The sequence below is a fragment of the Talpa occidentalis genome, unplaced genomic scaffold (genome assembly GCF_014898055.3).
Source record: "Talpa occidentalis isolate TD23 unplaced genomic scaffold, MPIMG_talOcc4v2.1, whole genome shotgun sequence".
Lineage (NCBI taxonomy): Eukaryota > Metazoa > Chordata > Mammalia > Eulipotyphla > Talpidae > Talpa > Talpa occidentalis.
The window spans coordinates 119,513,294-119,531,319 of record NW_026555331.1 but is presented as its reverse complement, the minus strand read 5'-3'; the positions used below and the strand labels follow the sequence as shown (position 1 = coordinate 119,531,319).

At 36.9% G+C, this 18,026-nt stretch overlaps 1 protein-coding gene across 2 annotated transcripts in view; it reads left to right on the top strand.

Annotated features, from left to right (window-relative positions):
- PTPN12 (protein tyrosine phosphatase non-receptor type 12) overlaps positions 1 to 17,369 on the top strand; it is a 79,173-nt gene extending 61,804 nt beyond the window's left edge. For both annotated transcript variants that reach the window (XM_037511030.2, XM_037511037.2), the window contains 7 exons: positions 2,677 to 2,762; positions 6,203 to 7,158; positions 10,946 to 11,023; positions 11,865 to 11,932; positions 13,148 to 13,178; positions 15,920 to 16,027; positions 16,506 to 17,369. In XM_037511030.2, the coding sequence (XP_037366927.1) occupies positions 2,677 to 2,762; positions 6,203 to 7,158; positions 10,946 to 11,023; positions 11,865 to 11,932; positions 13,148 to 13,178; positions 15,920 to 16,027; positions 16,506 to 16,567 (1,389 nt within the window). In that variant the 3' untranslated portion in view covers positions 16,568 to 17,369. The remainder of the gene's footprint in view (positions 1 to 2,676; positions 2,763 to 6,202; positions 7,159 to 10,945; positions 11,024 to 11,864; positions 11,933 to 13,147; positions 13,179 to 15,919; positions 16,028 to 16,505) is intronic.
- The last annotated feature ends 657 nt before the right edge of the window (positions 17,370 to 18,026 follow it).

Sequence of the window (18,026 nt, the reverse complement as noted above, 5' to 3'; positions counted from 1 at the left end):
CCTTATTTTCCTTTTCCCTTCCCAGGTGTTCCTTATTCCTATCCTCCATACTTTTTTATGTATCAAAATCTCACCATCTCTTAATGCCATGCTATGTGTTACCTTAAATAGCCTCAATTTCTTACTGTTTTTAGTTTTCATTTTTTGCATAGAAGAAATGAGGTGTAGGTCAGAAGTGCAGAGGCTGAGAGGATTCACCAGAGAGAGTGGGGAGCAGAGCAGGCAGATTTACTGAAATACACTGCTGAGGGAAGCAATGGCGAGATAAGAGAGGTCTGCTGCACCATATGTGGGTTAGCAACCTCCCCAGGGATTGAACTCAGGCCTTCGTGGTGACAGTACTAACCCCTAGGCAACCAGAGAGGCCCTCTTACTGTTTCTTAATGGTATTATTTTCTTACTTTATAGCATTCCTTTCTGTTATTATAGATTTATAGTACTGATTTTGTTACTTTATATTTTTATTACAATCCTTTTACCTTTTGGTTTGATGATATTTCCAGACTACATTTCTTGAAGTTAAGTACTGTGTTCTTTACATTTTTGTATCTTCACTATTGCCAACTATTCAGTGCATTTTACGTACAGATCTGTAATGCCTTACTGTTGTTCCAAAGTCCAGAGTGCTCTGAAAAGCTAAAGGGGTGTTGTGTGTGTGTGTGTGTGTGTGTGTGTGTGTGTGTGTGTGTATAAGAGAGAGAGAGTTTAGATAGAATTTGATATTATACTCTTTTGGAACAAAACTTGATGACATGAGACTATATTATAGTACAAAAAAAATGCTGTTTTATAGGTTAGAAATAGTTCAATAGAAGCAGTTCCATATAATTCACCCTTAACATTTAACCTACTCTATGTGAATACAGATTTTTTAACAAAAATTCTATTGTAAATGATATTATAAGAATATATTTGATTTATAGAAATATTAATTGCCAACATATCATGATGGAGTCTCTAAATTCTGGTGATGTCTGAAGATTTAAGTATGGTAACAAAAGGTTCTGACTTACCTGAGGCAAATACCAGCTTATACTGTTGACTAGGTATAATAATTAATAATTCTCCTTTCATTTTCTAAGAGCCCTGATTTGAATAATAAATTATTTGTCACCTTACCTATAGGTAGATATATTCCTGTAACAGATTCCTCCATTTTGGTAGGTGACTTGAGCTAAAGATGAAAACTTCCATCTTATTATGTAATACCTCTGTTGTTCTGATCAGAGTAAGATGCATAAAACTCTTCTGATACATCTTATTATATATCAGGAGATAGGGCACATTAAAAATTGCTAGAAAGTTGAGATTTCTATTTTTGTTAATTAAACTTACTAAAAAAGGATGCTAGCAAGTATAAGTTACAAAGACAGAGAAGTTGCCATGATGGATAAGATAGAAATGCTTTTTTTTTTTTTTTAATATTTATTTATTTATTTATACAAGCACTGGGTACAGTCAGAAGTGCAGGAGGGTGAGAGAATTCACCAGAGCCAGAGTGGGGAGCAGAGCAGGCAGAAGGACCGAAGCACACTGCTAAGGGGAGCAGCGGGCGGCAGGAGAGGTCTGTGTGCCATGTGGGACCCTTGCCCAGCAGCCGGGGATTGAACTGGCGCTGCAGAGGCTGCAGGCAGTTTTGCAACGTAGCGCTCAACTGCTGCGCCACCGGGGAGGCCCAGAAATGCTTTTTGATTTTGTTTTTTTAGGGCAACTCCAATTTCAGGGTTCCTTTATTGGGCATAATATATGCAAAGATGGCTTTTTCTGTTTTTAATCCCCTGAAACTATCTGAGAGTTAGGCAAGGTTGAAAATCATTTTTATCCTCTAACCCAGATTTAACATTCCTAACTGGATAGAAATTGGGTACTAACTGAGGCTGAAACAAATTCAAGGTAATGCTTTGTATAATAATTTCATAGCTCCTTTACTCACAATCTTAAACACAACCTAAGATTCTTATAGTTGTATTAACTCTAGAACATCCATGTTAATCATAGCACTGGTTCTTGTGTCTAGCAAGATCCAAGGATAAATCAGGAGAAATTCTTCCTACTCTTTTTTTGGGGTGTATAGTGTTTGATATAGATACCTTAAGGGACATATACCTTAAGGTGTTGTATGTGTATTGACATACTCAAAGACATAGCACGTGAGCACGCACACGCACACAAACACACACACACACACACACACACACACACCCTTATCTATTTCACATTGTGACAGGAATGGTGGAATAAGGAATGATTAAATGAAATCTGAGACATGTCTAAAGTACTAAGCAGCCTAGAAGTCCCGAAAAAGATTGGGAAAGGTAAATAAGCCTCATTTTATTGTTTTTTTTTCCCCTCTTAAACATGCTGTTTCTAGTAGTGATATTTGGGGAAAGCTATCTTATCTTCTTTCATCTTTATTTTTTAGGAAAACTGTTTCTTTATAGTAGCATTTGAAATGTGTTAAAATGCTGCTGTACTCAATTGATTATTCAGCAACTGGAGTTGGCTGTTTTCTGATATGAACCTCTCATTGAAATTTGTTCCTTCAGGCTAAAATACAGAGTATAAGACCCATTTTGTTACTTGACAAAATTGGCATTATTTGAAACTGTAGTGAGGGAGAAAAATTATTTTTTCTCCAGACTTATAATGAAGCGTTTTTGTTTTTTTTCTTGGCAGAATGAAATTAACACTGAAAATATGGTCAGCTCTATAGATCCTGATAAACAAGATTCTCCTCCTCCAAAGCCACCAAGGACCCGCAGGTATTGTACGTCATATTTTCTTTGAAAGGATACTTTTGTTTTACTCACTGTTAATTAAAACAGCAAATCCTGAATAGTTCTAAGTTATTTTTATAACTTTTGTTATTATTTTATTATTTAGGATCTAGCATCTATGTGGCAATTAATTTGTTACTAGTATACTAAAAAAATTTGATTCATGTTGGATAAACTTTCATTAGTATACTGTACCAGAAGACTGGGCATAACCATGAATTGGCCATAGCTCATATTTTGGTATGTGACACAACTAAAATTTTAGATATTCTACAATTTTAATTTTTTCATAATGACTAAACAAGTAATATGATTGCAAAAAAGTATATGCACAGTGGAGATGTTATATGAGTAATAACATTACTAGCAAAGATGAGTATTTCTTTTTATATTTTCTTGCTTTTATGCCATGCTTATTTACAGTAAAATCATCATTTATTCTTATCTCTCTTCCCCCTTTCTCTGTTAATAATAAACAGTTATTATTCTACTTCACTGTTTTTAAGAAATACTAGTTTATAGAGTTAAGTAAACAACTAGGAAATAAATCTTGTTATGGATTATTTTAACATATACTAAACAGAGGGAAAGAAAAGCGTTATTTATTAAATCACATTTTTTTAAGATTTATTTGCCTGTGCATACAAGAACTGGGGTGCAGGCCAGAGGTGCAGGGGGATGAGAGGACTCACCAGAGATAGAGTGGGGAGCAGAACAGGCAGACTGACTGAAATACACTGCTGAGGGGTGCAGCGGGTGAGATAGGAATGGTCTGCTGCGCCATTTGGATACCTCCATGGCCAGTCGGATATCGTGCTGCAGAGGCTATGGATAGCTTTACAGTGCTGTGCTTTAACCCCTTGCACCACCAGGGAGGCCCTCCAAAGTGTATTTAGAACCCCAGATTTCTTCCATCTAGTTAAGTAGATAGAGGACTGTTTCTCCTACACCTGGGCACATAGCAGAAGGGATTTACTTTGGAGTGTTTGACCTACAGAATCTTTAAGTCCAGCTGATACTGGGTGGTATTGCCTTACTGAATACAGAAGTCTGCATGCTGAGTGGTGAGATCCTCCAATTCCCTTGCTCCCACTTACTTTTTGGCTCCCAGGACACTGATAACCACTTTTGGTTGGAGGTACAATCCTTCTCTTAAAAAACCAACCAGCCCAAGAGAAGGGAACTATGGTTTATTGATGGCTGTTATAATCCGCCAATGATACAAGGACTGTACACCATTACCATGCAGTGAGACAACCACTGAACCACATGTACGTACACCTCTTCCAGCATTAAAAACATTCCAGTCTTCAAATACGCATAGAAACGGGAATGACCAGACACTTGACAAAACCTCTAATGTGAAAGATAGAACCAAATAAGCAGGAATAAAAGAGATAATGCACGATAGAAAAAAGATGAAGGGGAGGAAATAACCAGAAATTTTCTAGTATTAACATGAATTTTCATGTAGAAATTTCCAATTTAGTGGATTAAAAAATTGTGGTACAATGGGTTTTTAGTTTATTTTTTTAAGATTTATTTACTTATGCATGCAAGAACTGGGGTACAGGCCAGAGGTGTGGGGGGTGAGAAAACTCACCAGAGACAGAGTGGGGAACAGAACAGGTGGATAGACTGAAATTCATTGCTGAGGGGAGCAGCGGGCGAGAGGAGAGGTCTGCTGCACCATGTGGGTAGCTCCCTGGCCGGGGATTGAACTCATGCTGCAGTGGCTGTGGGTAGCTTCATAGGGTGCATCTTAACCCCTTGTGCCACTAGGGAGGCCCAGTACAATGGCTTTTAAAAGTTAAAACATAGTAACAGTACAAAATACAACAAAGCAAAAAACTATTATAAATCAAGAGACATACTGCAGGGGGGGAGGAGGGAGAAGGAACAAAGGGAGGAGCACAGGGGACTGAGGTGATGGTGCACTGGTGCAGGAAAGTCTGTGGGGACTACACCTGAGGTGAAGCAAATACTGTTTAAAAATGAACAGTGATGTAAAAAATTTTTAAAAATTAATATAAAAAAGATGTATATGGTAATAGCACAGCAAAATTTAAACAAACAGCAATTAAATTATATACTATACATAGAAAAAAATAAAATGAAAGTTAAAATATGAAGAGTAGGGCCTCCCCGGTGGCGCAGCGGTTGAGCACTGGGTTGCGAAGCTGCCCGCGGCCTCTGCAGCGCCGGTTCGATCCCCGGCTGCTCCCCGGCCACTGGAGGAGGGTTCCACATGGTGCACAGACCTCTCCTGCCGCCCGCTGCTCCCCTCAGCAGTGTACTTCGGTCCTTCTGCCTGCTCTGCTCCCCGCTCTGGCTCTGGTGAATTCTCTCACCCTCCCGCGCTTCTGACTGTACCCAGTGCATGTATAAACAAAAAAACAAACAAACAAACAAATAAATAAATAAAACATGCCTCTAAAAAATAATAATAATAAATAAATAAATAAAAACTTATATAAAAAAAAATGAAGAGTAAAAAAGAACCTAAAACTTCCATGAGAGGAAAAAGTAGCTGATATCCAATGGAACAATATCAAAATTACCAAATTCTAAAGGAAGAAAAGTTCTAATTTAATCTAAAATTTTGTCTTTTTAAAAAAATCAGTAACTTTGAGACTATAATACTGAAATGTACAAAGCCTCAAGAAATTTGCCCCCTATATATATATATTTCCCAAGAAACAAATTGAGGCTGTAACCCACCAAAACAAGAGTGTGTACCTAGAGAAAGGAAGATGGAACCTGGGAACAGGAAAGTCCGACACAAGAGAGCATGTCAGTTTTGCAGAGACCTTGAGCTGGTAGTTCACGCAGAACCAGCGGAGGTTTGTGGTATTGACACCTTGTATGTTTGACTTATTGAAAGGACTGTACAGTTCTACAGGCAAGTTAGGGAAAAGGCTGGGTTATGATGATATGTAAAAAAAAGCTAAGCCATCAGAAGCTCAAGGCAGTTACTAGGCGGAAACAAGAAGTTATATATGAGATCACAGTGTCATAGGAACAAATTCAGTCACAATATTGATCTAACCGTAAAACAGTGTACTGGTATTGGGAAAATGGAGAAGGTACTTACATAGTAGGAAGACATAGAGAAAGTGTGAACTAGAAAGATCAAGAAAAACAGTGTATACACATTTAAAAATATTTAGGTAAATCTTAGATGCAGCTGTTAAAGAAAAGTTGAAAAGTTGATATGGTGGGGTGACTAGAGAGCTCTGGGAAGGGATTGCTCATTAACACTCTTATATTTGGCTTTTTAAACAGTGTACGTATATTAAACATTGAATTTAATCTGACAAATTGTAATTATTATTCATAACCACAGATTCTATTGACTTAGCTACATAATTGTTTCCAAAAAGAGAAACACTGATATGACCCTTTTCTTCATATTTGTTTTTCAGTTGCCTGGTAGAAGGAGATGCTAAGGAAGAAATACTGCAGCCACCCGAACCTCACCCGGTGCCACCCATCTTGACACCTTCGCCCCCTTCTGCTTTTCCAACAGTCACTACTGTGTGGCAGGACAATGACAGATACCATCCGAAGCCAGTGTTGCACATGGTTTCATCAGAACAACATTCAACAGACCTCAACAGAAACTATAATAAATCAACAGAACTTCCAGGGAAAAATGAATCAACTATTGAACAGATAGATAAAAAACTGGAGCGTAATTTAAGTTTTGAGATTAAGAAGGTGCCTCTCCAAGAGGGACCAAAAAGTTTTGATGGGAACACACTCTTGAATAGGGGACATGCAATTAAAATTAAATCTGCTTCACCTTGTGTAACTGATAAAATCTCTAAGTCACAGGAATTGAATTCAGGGGATCTAAAAGTTGATGACATTTCTCAGAATTCTTGTTTGGACTGCAGTAATAAACAGTTAAATAAAGCTCCAGTTATTCTACCAGAAGAATCACAGAAGAATTCAGAGTCGCCTCCAAGGCCAGACCGCTTGCCTCTTGATGAGAAAGGACTTACATGGTCATTTCATGGAACTGAAAATGCTCTCTCCATGCTTGATTCATCTGAACGCAAATCCTCAGAGATCCACTGTCAAACAATGAAAACTGTGAGTTTAACACCAAGCTCCACAACACAAGTTGAAACCTGTGATACGCATCATCATAACAGAGCACCCATCAGTTTTACTAACCCTCTTCACTCTGATGACTCGGACTCAGATGAAAGGAACTCTGATGGTGCTGTGACCAAGAATAAAACTAATATTTCAACAGCAAGTGCCACAGTTTCTGCTGCCACTAGTACTGAAAACGTTTCTACTAGGAAAGCATTGCCAATGTCCATTGCTAGACATGATATAGCAGGAACAATACATTCAGGTGCTGAAAAAGGTAATAATAATAGTATCTAACAAATATTTATACCATGTGCCACTCACTGTTCTTAGCACTTTAGCTATATTAATTTACTGTATTCTTTACTTAACTACAACCTACAGCAAAATTTCATTATTTTAGATACTGTTTTTTTAAAGCAAACTTTTATTTATTTCCTTGTATTGAGTCACATTGTATTACTGAACTTTGTATTTCCAACAATTTCAATTGTAACTAAAAAATGTTTCTTCTGTATTACATCTTTTAGTACTTTATATGGGTCAAAGATTTATCTGACTGAATAATTATAAATAATTTGAGTAAGATAATTGCCTAAAGTAATAATTATACAAATACTGTAGACTGTCTTGATGGGCCATTTAATTTCACCCATGTTTTATCACAAATATTTTCTCTTCTTTTTAGGTTCTTTTAGCTACCAAATATCTTTTTAAAATTCTGTTGGTTCTTGAAACTCCTTTGATCTGTTAAAAATAATCAGGGTTACCTTCTTAAAAGACCACAACGTTGAAAGCAAATACAGAAACATGAAAGTTGTTTACTGATCAACAGATTATCAGTAGTCATTTACTTGTCAGTCAAGTGAATGTGTGGTAGTAACACATATTGTAGACTGGTATTTACAATGTGTAGGCAAAATAAGTATTGTCAACCTGAATAATGACTTACTTTTCCTATGTCCAACCCAGTAAGTACCATCTATACTGAGATGGTACTGTATTTTTATTTCCCCAACTGTATTTTTATTGAGAATATATTTTGTAGATTACATGAGAGTCTGAGCTAGTTTCTTCTATTTACAGGGTTCTGTATTCTCTTAATCATTGTGTTTTATTTGAAGGATATTCAGAAAATAATAATTACCACAAATAGATATTATTTTACCTATTTTCCATCATTTAAAATTGTTACTACCCTTTTCTTCCTCAATTTCAGGGTTTGAAAAATAACTGCCAGTTTGTAACAACATGAGAAAATGTATAAACAATAAATTTCATTTCAGGTTTTTCCAGCATATCAGGCATATGTCTTATATCTAGGAAATATATCGATTTAACCATTACTAAGAATTTGGTGAGGGCAGTAAGGATGCATGTTGTATGTGCTCATTAAAAATTGTTACCACATAACCAGTATTCTGGTGATAAGGAGAAGGAATTCCTTTAACACAAGATATATTATACAAGGATAGTTGAAAGTATCTAACTGTATACCAGCTCACATCTGTTTTCCTCGTTTTGTTTATATTTCATACTACAGATAGCTGTAAATGATCTTTGGTTTCTTTTTAGCCTACCCTAACTATGCTAAATGAGTTTGGTATTAGCTGAAAGCTTTCCTGTTTAAGTATTCTGTGCTACATGTAACATCACTACAAGCAGTCCTATTTTTAATGTTATTATTACTTTACGTTGTAAGCAACAGTTGTGTTTTTGTTTCTTTGTTAACTAAGCAGAATAATTTTATTTTGCTATCTTTTGTACAAAGTACTGCCTGACCAAAAAAAAAATCCTGGCTATGAATTCTGATTTTGATGTTGACTGAAAGATTTTTTAACTTGGCGATCCTGGGTCCCCATATAATGTTTGATTTGCAAAAACTAATATAAAATGTACAGTCTGTGGTTGGATAATCTGTAAAACAAATTATATGCAGGAAAAATGAGGCGGTGATCCAGTTGAGAAGCAAGGGCAATAATTAGAATATTTAAAAATATTTTAAGAGCTAGGATTGTCAGAAAAATTATCAAGTTTTTTAAAGATAACTATATAATATGTAATGTAAGATTGCCATTTAACAAAAAGACGGGGAGGGACATATGATGATGATGATTCAGTCTGATTGACTGTAAGGTAGTTCTTTAGTGGTTTAACTTTATATGCAAGAGAGTGTTCTGACACTCAGGGTAGATAAATAAACTGTTACACTGAAACTCTTTTCTTAGTGGCACCTAGAGTTTGCATTATCTTGTGTCTTCAGTATAATAAATATAAGACAGACAGGAACAATGATACCTAGCTCATGCTCGTTGAAAATTGAAAAGGCTTTACTTGATTTTCAATCTCTCTCTTTTTTTTAAAGATTTTATTTATTTATTTATACAAGACCCTGGGTACAGGCCAGATGCGGGGGAGGGTGAGAGGATTCATCAGAGACAGCAGGGAGCAGAACAGACAACTAAAATACACTGCTGAGGGGAGCAGCAGGGCGAGACAGGAGAGGTCTGCTTCGCCATGTGGGACCCTAGCCAGCCGGCCGGGATTGAACCAGCACTGCAGAGGCTGCAGACAGCTTCACAGCGCTGCGCTCAACTGCCTGTGCCACCAGGGGAGGCCTGATTTTCACTCTCTTTTAATGTACAGCCAGACAGATGTAAAATAGCAGTGAGTCATAGCAAGATTGTTAATTTTCTTTACTAGAGCAATTGTCAAAATCCCTTGTTTTTTAAAAGATTTTATTTATTTATGCATACAAGAGCTGGGGTACAGACCAGAGATGTGGGGGTGGGAGGGGAGCAGTGAGAGGATTCATCAGAGACAGAGTGGGGAACAGAGCAGGCAGATTGACTAAAGTACACTGCTGAAGGGAGCAGCTGGCAAGTCATGAGAGGTCTGCTTCGCCATGTGGGTTGCTCCCTGGCTGGCTGGGGGATTGAACTCATGCTTCAAGGGCTGCGGACAGCTTCACAGGTTGCACCTTAACTGCTTTTGCCACCATGGAGGCTCACATTACCCTTTGTTATACTCCATCCTCCCTAAGAAGACTCCCTGAGAGTTGGGGATTGTATCATATTTTCTTTTCTAAGAGCTACTTAGCTCTTCCAAGAAGTAATTTTGTTTCCAATGGTGAAAAACGTTTATCATGCTTTTTAGGACTTCTACTTTTGTGAAGACCAATAGGATTATATAGCTCAGATGTTCACAGGATTTTAGACAATAAACAAATGAATATCCAAGAAATTTTAATAATTATATTTTTAATGTGTTTGAAAAATAGCCAACACTCCAAACCTATTATTTTAGTCATTACCATACAAAATACAACTGAAGTACACAGTTAAAAATGGGATTTAAAAGTTAATAGGTTGGGTCTCCCTGGTGGTGCGAGGGGTTAAGCACGGCACTTTGAAATAATCCGCAGCACAAGTTCAATCCCCCGGCCTGCCAGGGAGCAACCCATATAGCTCAGCTGAACTCCTGACTTGCCCGCTGCTCCCCTCAGCAGTGTACTTTGGTCAATCTGCCTGTTCTGTTCCCCACTCTGTCTCTGGTGAATCCTCTCATCCCCCACACCTCTGGCCTGTACCCCAGCTCTTGTATGCATAAATAAATCTTTTAAAAAAAAAGTTAATAGGTTGATAGGACAGTTGGCAGAGTGTATGTCAAAAGTCAGGAAAGGAGTGTATCCTGAATCCAGTTTGGGGTACTGGCTTATGACTAAAACTTTCGCTTTTGGGCCCAAAGCCTCATCAGCAAGCCCAGAAAATGAGTCACTTGTCCACTGACTTTTCTACTGAAGACTGCCTTCAAACTCAGAGAATGGTGATTAATGTCTCAGGGTATCTGGAAAGTCATTTTCTCTATGCAGCAGTGATGCATTATTCTTTGCTCAGTAAGCTTCATAATTTGTATACCAAATTGAGTGGTAAGGTTTTCTTGTTTCTTTCTTAAAAAAACAAACTGGTTCTCTTAGATACTTGCGTCAGTGGTTTTTAGAATGTCAAAGTTCTCATTGAAATAAGTTCATTTTTAATAATCTAAATTTTATGTATTTAATTTAGATGTTGATGTTAGTGAAGATTCACCTCCTCCCCTACCTGAAAGAACTCCTGAATCTTTTGTATTAGCAAGTGAACATAGTGAGTGTCTCTTCTGCTTTTACTTACTTAAACTGTAATACTAGACTCTGAAAAATGACTGATTTTAATTTAGTTATCGAATTGCATAATTAAATTAAAAATAGGTTTTAATTGATATTGACAAATGTTTTCATTCCTTGCAAGAAAAATACTTTGAAATGGCATTTATTTTAACTTAGGATTGTTAAAATGGCTGCATTTATTCTAGATACTAGAATTCAGTTAAATGCAATTATAAATTTTTGCAATTTGGTGTTTTGTCATTTATTAAAAATAGCACTTATTTATGAAAAGAATTAATCATTTCATATGGTGCCAGTTTAGGTAAGTAAACATTCAGTTGGGTTGTAGATCAACATCAGTCAGTTGATGTTAATAAAGAGACATTTAAGACCACTGGAGTATCAGTGAGGACTTGCATATTTCACAGCATTGATAATATATTTCTTCTCCTTAACCCTCTGATAGAGTACAGAAATAGCTTTGATATATTTATAGTGTCTTGTTCTCAGTGGAGGTGCTCACCAGTCTAATCTGAGTTACATATTACCAGTATTTTATTAATTTTAACTGATTTTAAGGATGTTGAAAACAGCAATTTACTTCAATAGTACTACATGCCACATCTGTAGATTACAATGAGTTTATAATAAATTGATTACTGATCTTTGAATTAAATTTTAAGAAAGGAACTTAAGTTTTAAGGAATTTCTTAAATTGACAAAACTAGAACTTTTTAATGGAATTAAGTTTCTAAAACTAGTCTGTTTTTATATACTAATGCAAGAAATTTTAAGAATTAAAGATGTTAATTTTCATTGTAAGATTTCATTTTTCTCAGATACACCTGTAAGATCTGAATGGAGTGAAGCTCAAAGTCAGGAACAGTCTGAACAAAAAAAATCTGAAGTGAGTCTTTTTGGAATTGGAGTAGCTATATAGCTAATAATTTTGGCTCTTTTGTTAATTTTTCTTACAGTTGTTACAATAACTGTCATCTTAAAACCATTAAAAAAAATTTTTTTTTTAAAGATTTGTTTATTTATTTATACAAACACTGGGTACAGTCAGAAGCGCGGGAGGGTGAGAGAATTCACCAGAGCCAGAGCGGGGAGCAGAGCAGGCAGAAGGACCGAAGCACACTGCTAAGGGGAGCAGCGGGTGGCAGGAGAGGTCTGCGCGCCATGTGGGACTCTCCTCCGGTGGCTAGGGAGCAGTCGGGGATCGAACCAGTGCTACAGAGGCTGCGGGCAGCTTCGCAACCTAGCGCTCAACCGCTGCGCCACCGGGGAGGCCCTAAAAAAATTTTTTTAACATCATTTCTTGTGCGAATATTTCAGATGAAAACCCTATATAGAATGTGGTATCTGAAAATTTTTTTAAAAAGACAATGTGATCTACATATAACCATCACTTCAGAGTTTCCTCTAAATGATTTTGAAATTTGTAAATTATGCTACATTCTGAGTCATTTTGGTGGTATGACTGGAACAGGAAATTACTATTTTCAGGGCCATAGTATTTTTCTAGATTTTGTTCCTTATGTTATAACCTAGTACATAGGCCTTCCCTTTGGTTTTTCTGGTCACAAAGGTTTCCTTTTGGTACCAAAATGTTTTGGTAGCTAAATAGTTTAGTGATGGGAAATACTGTTTTTCACCAACATTAATATTTTTTCGTATTCCCTCCACATTTTAATATCTCTGAAATTAAGGTATATATTACAATTGATTTCAAAACATTGATATAGTTCGAATGGCCCATGAACTAGCAGTAACTTGTAATACTGATGCTGTGTCTTATAATCAAAGATACTATAATTTGATGACCATGGTGAAGGACTGGCAAAATGCAGATATTTTGTGTTCCTTTGTGTAGTAACTCCGGTATTTTTAGTTTCTATCTACAAGGAAAGTGGAATTTCTATATCCTTTTACTCCCCAAAAAATAAAGCATAAATTAAGGAATTCTTAAGCCTAATAGAAAACCATTGTTACCCTTCCCTTAGACTGAGATTCTTACAGTCTTTTATTTCTTGGGCTATATACTCATAATATACCTTTTTTTAGGGGGGGTGGAATAAAAGTAATGTATTGTAATAGCTATTGCATGTCTTCCTTTTAGGGCTTGATAACCTCTGGAAGTGAAAAATGTGGTAAGTTAGTTGATTTTATTCCATTTTCCTATCAGTTGTATAGATTAATTTCCTTCGTTGTCTCATGATACATGCTACTTATTTGGTTATTTCTGTATGTGAAAATACGTAGGACAACTCTTTTAGAACCTGAATTATGTAGTTTAATTTTTGCATATTAATTATTATACCAGATATTGATCTGGAAGATGACAGCATTTATTACCAGTAGTTACAGACTGATAGGGAAATTTTTTTAATGTATTTCCTTTATTTTCTGTTCTTTTATAAATCACTTAGAATCTAGATCTGACAGTGTTTTGAATAAATGCCCCAAATTAACAGATGATTGAATTGGATCACTAAAATTAATTGTTTTCAAAATATTTTTTCTAGGATTGTTGTGATTTAAGTAAATCACATAATAGAGTATCAAGTAATTGTGGCTAGTAGCAATTCTAGTGTTTGGTTGTTTGTTTTTTTTTTTAAGATTTATTTTTATTTTTATGCAAGAACTGGGGTACAGGCCAGATGCTTGGGAGGGCGAGAGGATTCACTGGAGACAGAGCGGGTAACAGAACAGGCAGACTAAAGAATGAAGAAATACACTGCTGAGGGGAACAGCGGGCGAGATAGGAAAGGTCTGCTGAGCCATGTGGGATTCTCACCGGCCGACCAGCCAGGATCAAACCCGCACTACAGAGGCTGCGGACAGCTTCACAGTGTGGCACTCAACTCCCTGAGCCGCCAGGAAGGCCCTTATTTGTTTTTTTAATGCATACAAGAACTGGGGTGTAGGCCAGAGGTGCAGGAGGTGAGGGGATTCACCAGAAAGAGTCGGGGGCAGAACAGGTGGATCTACTGAAATACACTGTTGAGGCGAGCAGCAGGCAAGATGGGAGAGGTCTGCTGCCCCATGTGCATTAGCTCCCTGGCTGAGGATAGCTTGATAGCTCTGAGATTTTAACCAGGGAGGCCACTGCTATTTTTTTTTTTTATTACTGCTGCTATTGCTGGATCCCTCGATCTATTCTTAAAATCCTTATAATCTGGCAACTCCTTTGTAATTTCTCTTCCTTTACCATTCAATTTAGATACCATACTGTATCATCTGGTTACATTCATGATTATTCTCAAGAGTCTTGTTCCTAATTCCCAAACCATTTTATTTAATCTGATGGTATTACTGATTACTGCAGAAACCACTGTTTTATAGACTGAACCTGCAATTCTGGGTCTTTATTCACAGTTAGCTTTCAGCAATGCTTGTTTTATATACTCTAGATGGTATCCTCTCTTTCCCCCTGATTTTTCCATGACTTTACTTCTAAAATTATTACTCCACTTAACTCTTGCTCTGTAGATGACCTTCATTTTGCTGAGGAAATTGAAACCTTTAGACCAGATTTTTATTTCCTCTTTAAAACTCCCTCAATCGGGGCCTCCCTGATGGCACTTAACGTCAGCACTATGAAGCAATTCTCAGATACTGCAGCGCAAGTTCTATCCCTGGCCAGGGAGGTGACCCACATGGTGCAACAGACCTCTCCTGCCCAGCCCTCTGCGCCCCTCAGCAGTGTTTTTCAGTAGATCTGCCTGTTCTGCTCCTCACTCTGTCTCTGGTGAATCCTCTCACTCCACACCCCTGGCCTGTACCCCAATTCTTGTATGCATAAATAATCAATCTTTAAAAAAAAAGAAAAACACCTATAAATACACCTATATTAAGAAATTTAAAAAAACAAACAAAAACAAACATCATCATTTTCTCCTAGAAATCCTGAGTACCTCACTACCACAAATTTTATCTGTGTGCCTCTCTTCATTGGCCCCATTGCACTGTATGCATAATTTTATTATGACATGTACTTTTAATGTACAACAATTAATGTACTTGTCTGTCTTTCATGCTAGACCAGGGATTGGAAAAATGTATATTAACAAGCCTGATCCTGCTCTTGACCTGTCTGTTTTGTCCTGCCTTTGAACTAAACAAATGGCTTTTACATTTTTTTGTTTACCTTTTTAAAGAGTTTAAAAACAACAACAACAAAAGTCAATGAAGAATATGTGACAATGACCATATGTAGCTTGCAAAGCCGAAATGTTCACTCTCAAGCCCTTTACAGAAAAAGTATTCAGACCTATTAAGACTAGAAGCATCTAAAAACAAGGATGGGGCCTCCCTGGTGGTGCAAGGGGTTAAGTCTCAGCACTATGAAGCTATCGGCTCCTCTGCCCGGGAGCAACATTCATGGTGCAGCAGACCTCTCTCTCCTGACTGGCCTGCTGCTCCCCTCAGCAGTTTATTTCAGTAGATCTGACTGTTCTGCTCCCCACTCGCTCTGGTAGGTCCTCTTACCTCCTCCCCCAACACCTCTGACTTACACCCCAATTCTTGTATGCATAAATAAATAAATCTTTAAAAAAAAAATCAGAGGAATCTGCATGTCATGTTACAAATGATAGTGATTAACAGTGGCTTTGGGGCCTCCCTCGTGGCGCAGTGGGTTGAGTGCCGCACTGTGAAGCTGTCTACAGCCTCTGCAGCGGTGGTTCAATTCCCTGTCAGCCAGGGAGAATCCCACATCCTCGCCCACTGCTCCCCTCAGCAGTGTCTTCGGTCTGCCTGTTCTGCTCCCTGCTCTGTCTCTGGTGAATTCTCTCACCCTCCCGTGCCTCTGACTGTACCCCAGTTCTTGTATAAATAAATAAATCTTTAAAAAAAACCCAAAAAACAATGGCTTTGTTTTGCATTTTAGATCATCCAGCCGGAGGTATTCACACAGAGACTTGTACAGAATATCCACGTACTTTCAGTAACAAGAAAGATCAAGTATCAGAAAGTCCAAAAGAAGCCACAGATATTGGTAATGTAAATCTTTATGTAATTTGAATGATGGAAAGACAGAAAAAAGGTCAGTTGTCATGGAATTTCCTCAAGGCAAAGTTTATCAAACTTGTGCTATGATTTATTCAGGTTCATAAGTGAAACCTAAGGAATAAAATGTGATTAAAGTTGCTTAGAATTAATTAGGAAACAAATGAAATATTCTATTCTCTATTGAAGTAAAATATAAGAAGCTATATAACAAGTCTTTTGTGTTGGAACGACTATCTTTAATTCTTTTCCTTACATTATGGTAGAATTCAGCTTTATAAAAAAACAATTATTTTCAGTTGCCCAGAATAAATGAAGAGTTGATTAATGTGCACATTTTCACTTAAATTCTAAATTCCCATATAGAAATTTTTATGTTCCAGAAAATGAGGGCACACACAGACATGGTTTTAGTAGTATAAAAAATTTCTGAACATTTACCAACTATTGTGGTATTTTGATTATAGGTTTTGGTAATCGATGTGGAAAACCCAAAGGACCAAGAGATCCACCTTCAGAATGGACATGATTCAGGGAGCTAAAAGACACTTTAAATTATACTGGAAAATACAAGTGCCACTGAAAGCCAGATTTATAATATTCCATCTTAAAAATGTGGAGCTAGCAGCAGTGTAGATTGTTACCTTTGTATTTTTTTGCTGGGACCATCTACCTGCCTTATACTACACTTAGGAAGAAGTATTACATATGGTTTATTTTGTAACTTCAAGTATTATTGCCTTAATGTCTTTTAACCCTGTTACACGCTGCTTGTAGACTTGTTAATATAGTAATACTTTTATGATAAATTCAGTAAGGACTACTCTTTTCCTAATGTTTTATCATGTATGCATTATTTTGTATATGTACAGGGCAAGTAGATATATAATTTGATAAAGTTGCAGTCATAAAATATTATTAACAGAAGATGTAAGAAATTTCTGCATGGTCTAAATCTTTGTGTACCTTATTTGTAAATTATTTGCCCTGAAGTTTTAGAAAATAGTTTCTGAATTTTAAAATTGCTGGAATCATGCAGCCAGCATTGCAGGCTATCAGAAATCAAAGATTGTAATAATAATACATTTTGTAAATTGTAAGCAAAAGTTATTTTTATATTATATACTGTCTAATTGTTCATCCTTAATTGTTCTCGTTTTCATGTAGTTATGGAGATTCAGTAAGTGCCTTGGAACAATATTGAATTCTCTTAGCTCATGTGTGTTACTTTAATATTTGAACTCAACTCCAACTAGAAGACTATCGAAATATATGTATGTTTCAGGATATCTGACCTGCCATTAAAAAGACAAAAACAATTTCACAGTGCCTAGTTGTCTTGGCTTTATATTCTTTACTTCAAATTAGACTTAATATTCACCTTCCTGCTGGATCACTTAACTTTAAGTCATGAGTATAATGGAATTTAGTCTTTTTGTTTTTAAGATTTACTTATTTATGCATACAAGAACTGGGGTGTAAGTCAGAGGTGCGAGGGGCAAAAGGGTTCACCAGAGAGAGTGAAAAGCAGAACAGGCAGGCTAACTGAAATTCACGGCTGAGGGGAGCAGAGGGTGAGTGAGGAGAGGTGTGCTGCGCCATGTGGGTGACCTCCCTGGCCAGGGATCAAACTGGTGCTGCAGTGGCTGTGGACAGCCTCACAGTGCTGCGACCCAACCCCTCACACCACCAGGGGAGGCGCCCAAAATTCATTTTTTGGTAAGATATGAGGTAGAATTTTTTCTTCTTTGACCAATCACCATTTAAAATCCTTTCTCCATTGTTACATAGTTTTGTCATTGACCTATGATTCAATTTCTAGTTATTTTGTCTTTTTATTCCCTTGGCTATCTTTTATATTTTTAAGATTTATGTATTTTATTTATGCATATAAGAACTGGGGTATAGGCTAGAGGTGTGGGGGAGTGAGAGGATTCACAGAGATGGAGCAGAACAGGCCGATCTACTGAAATACACTGATGAGGAAA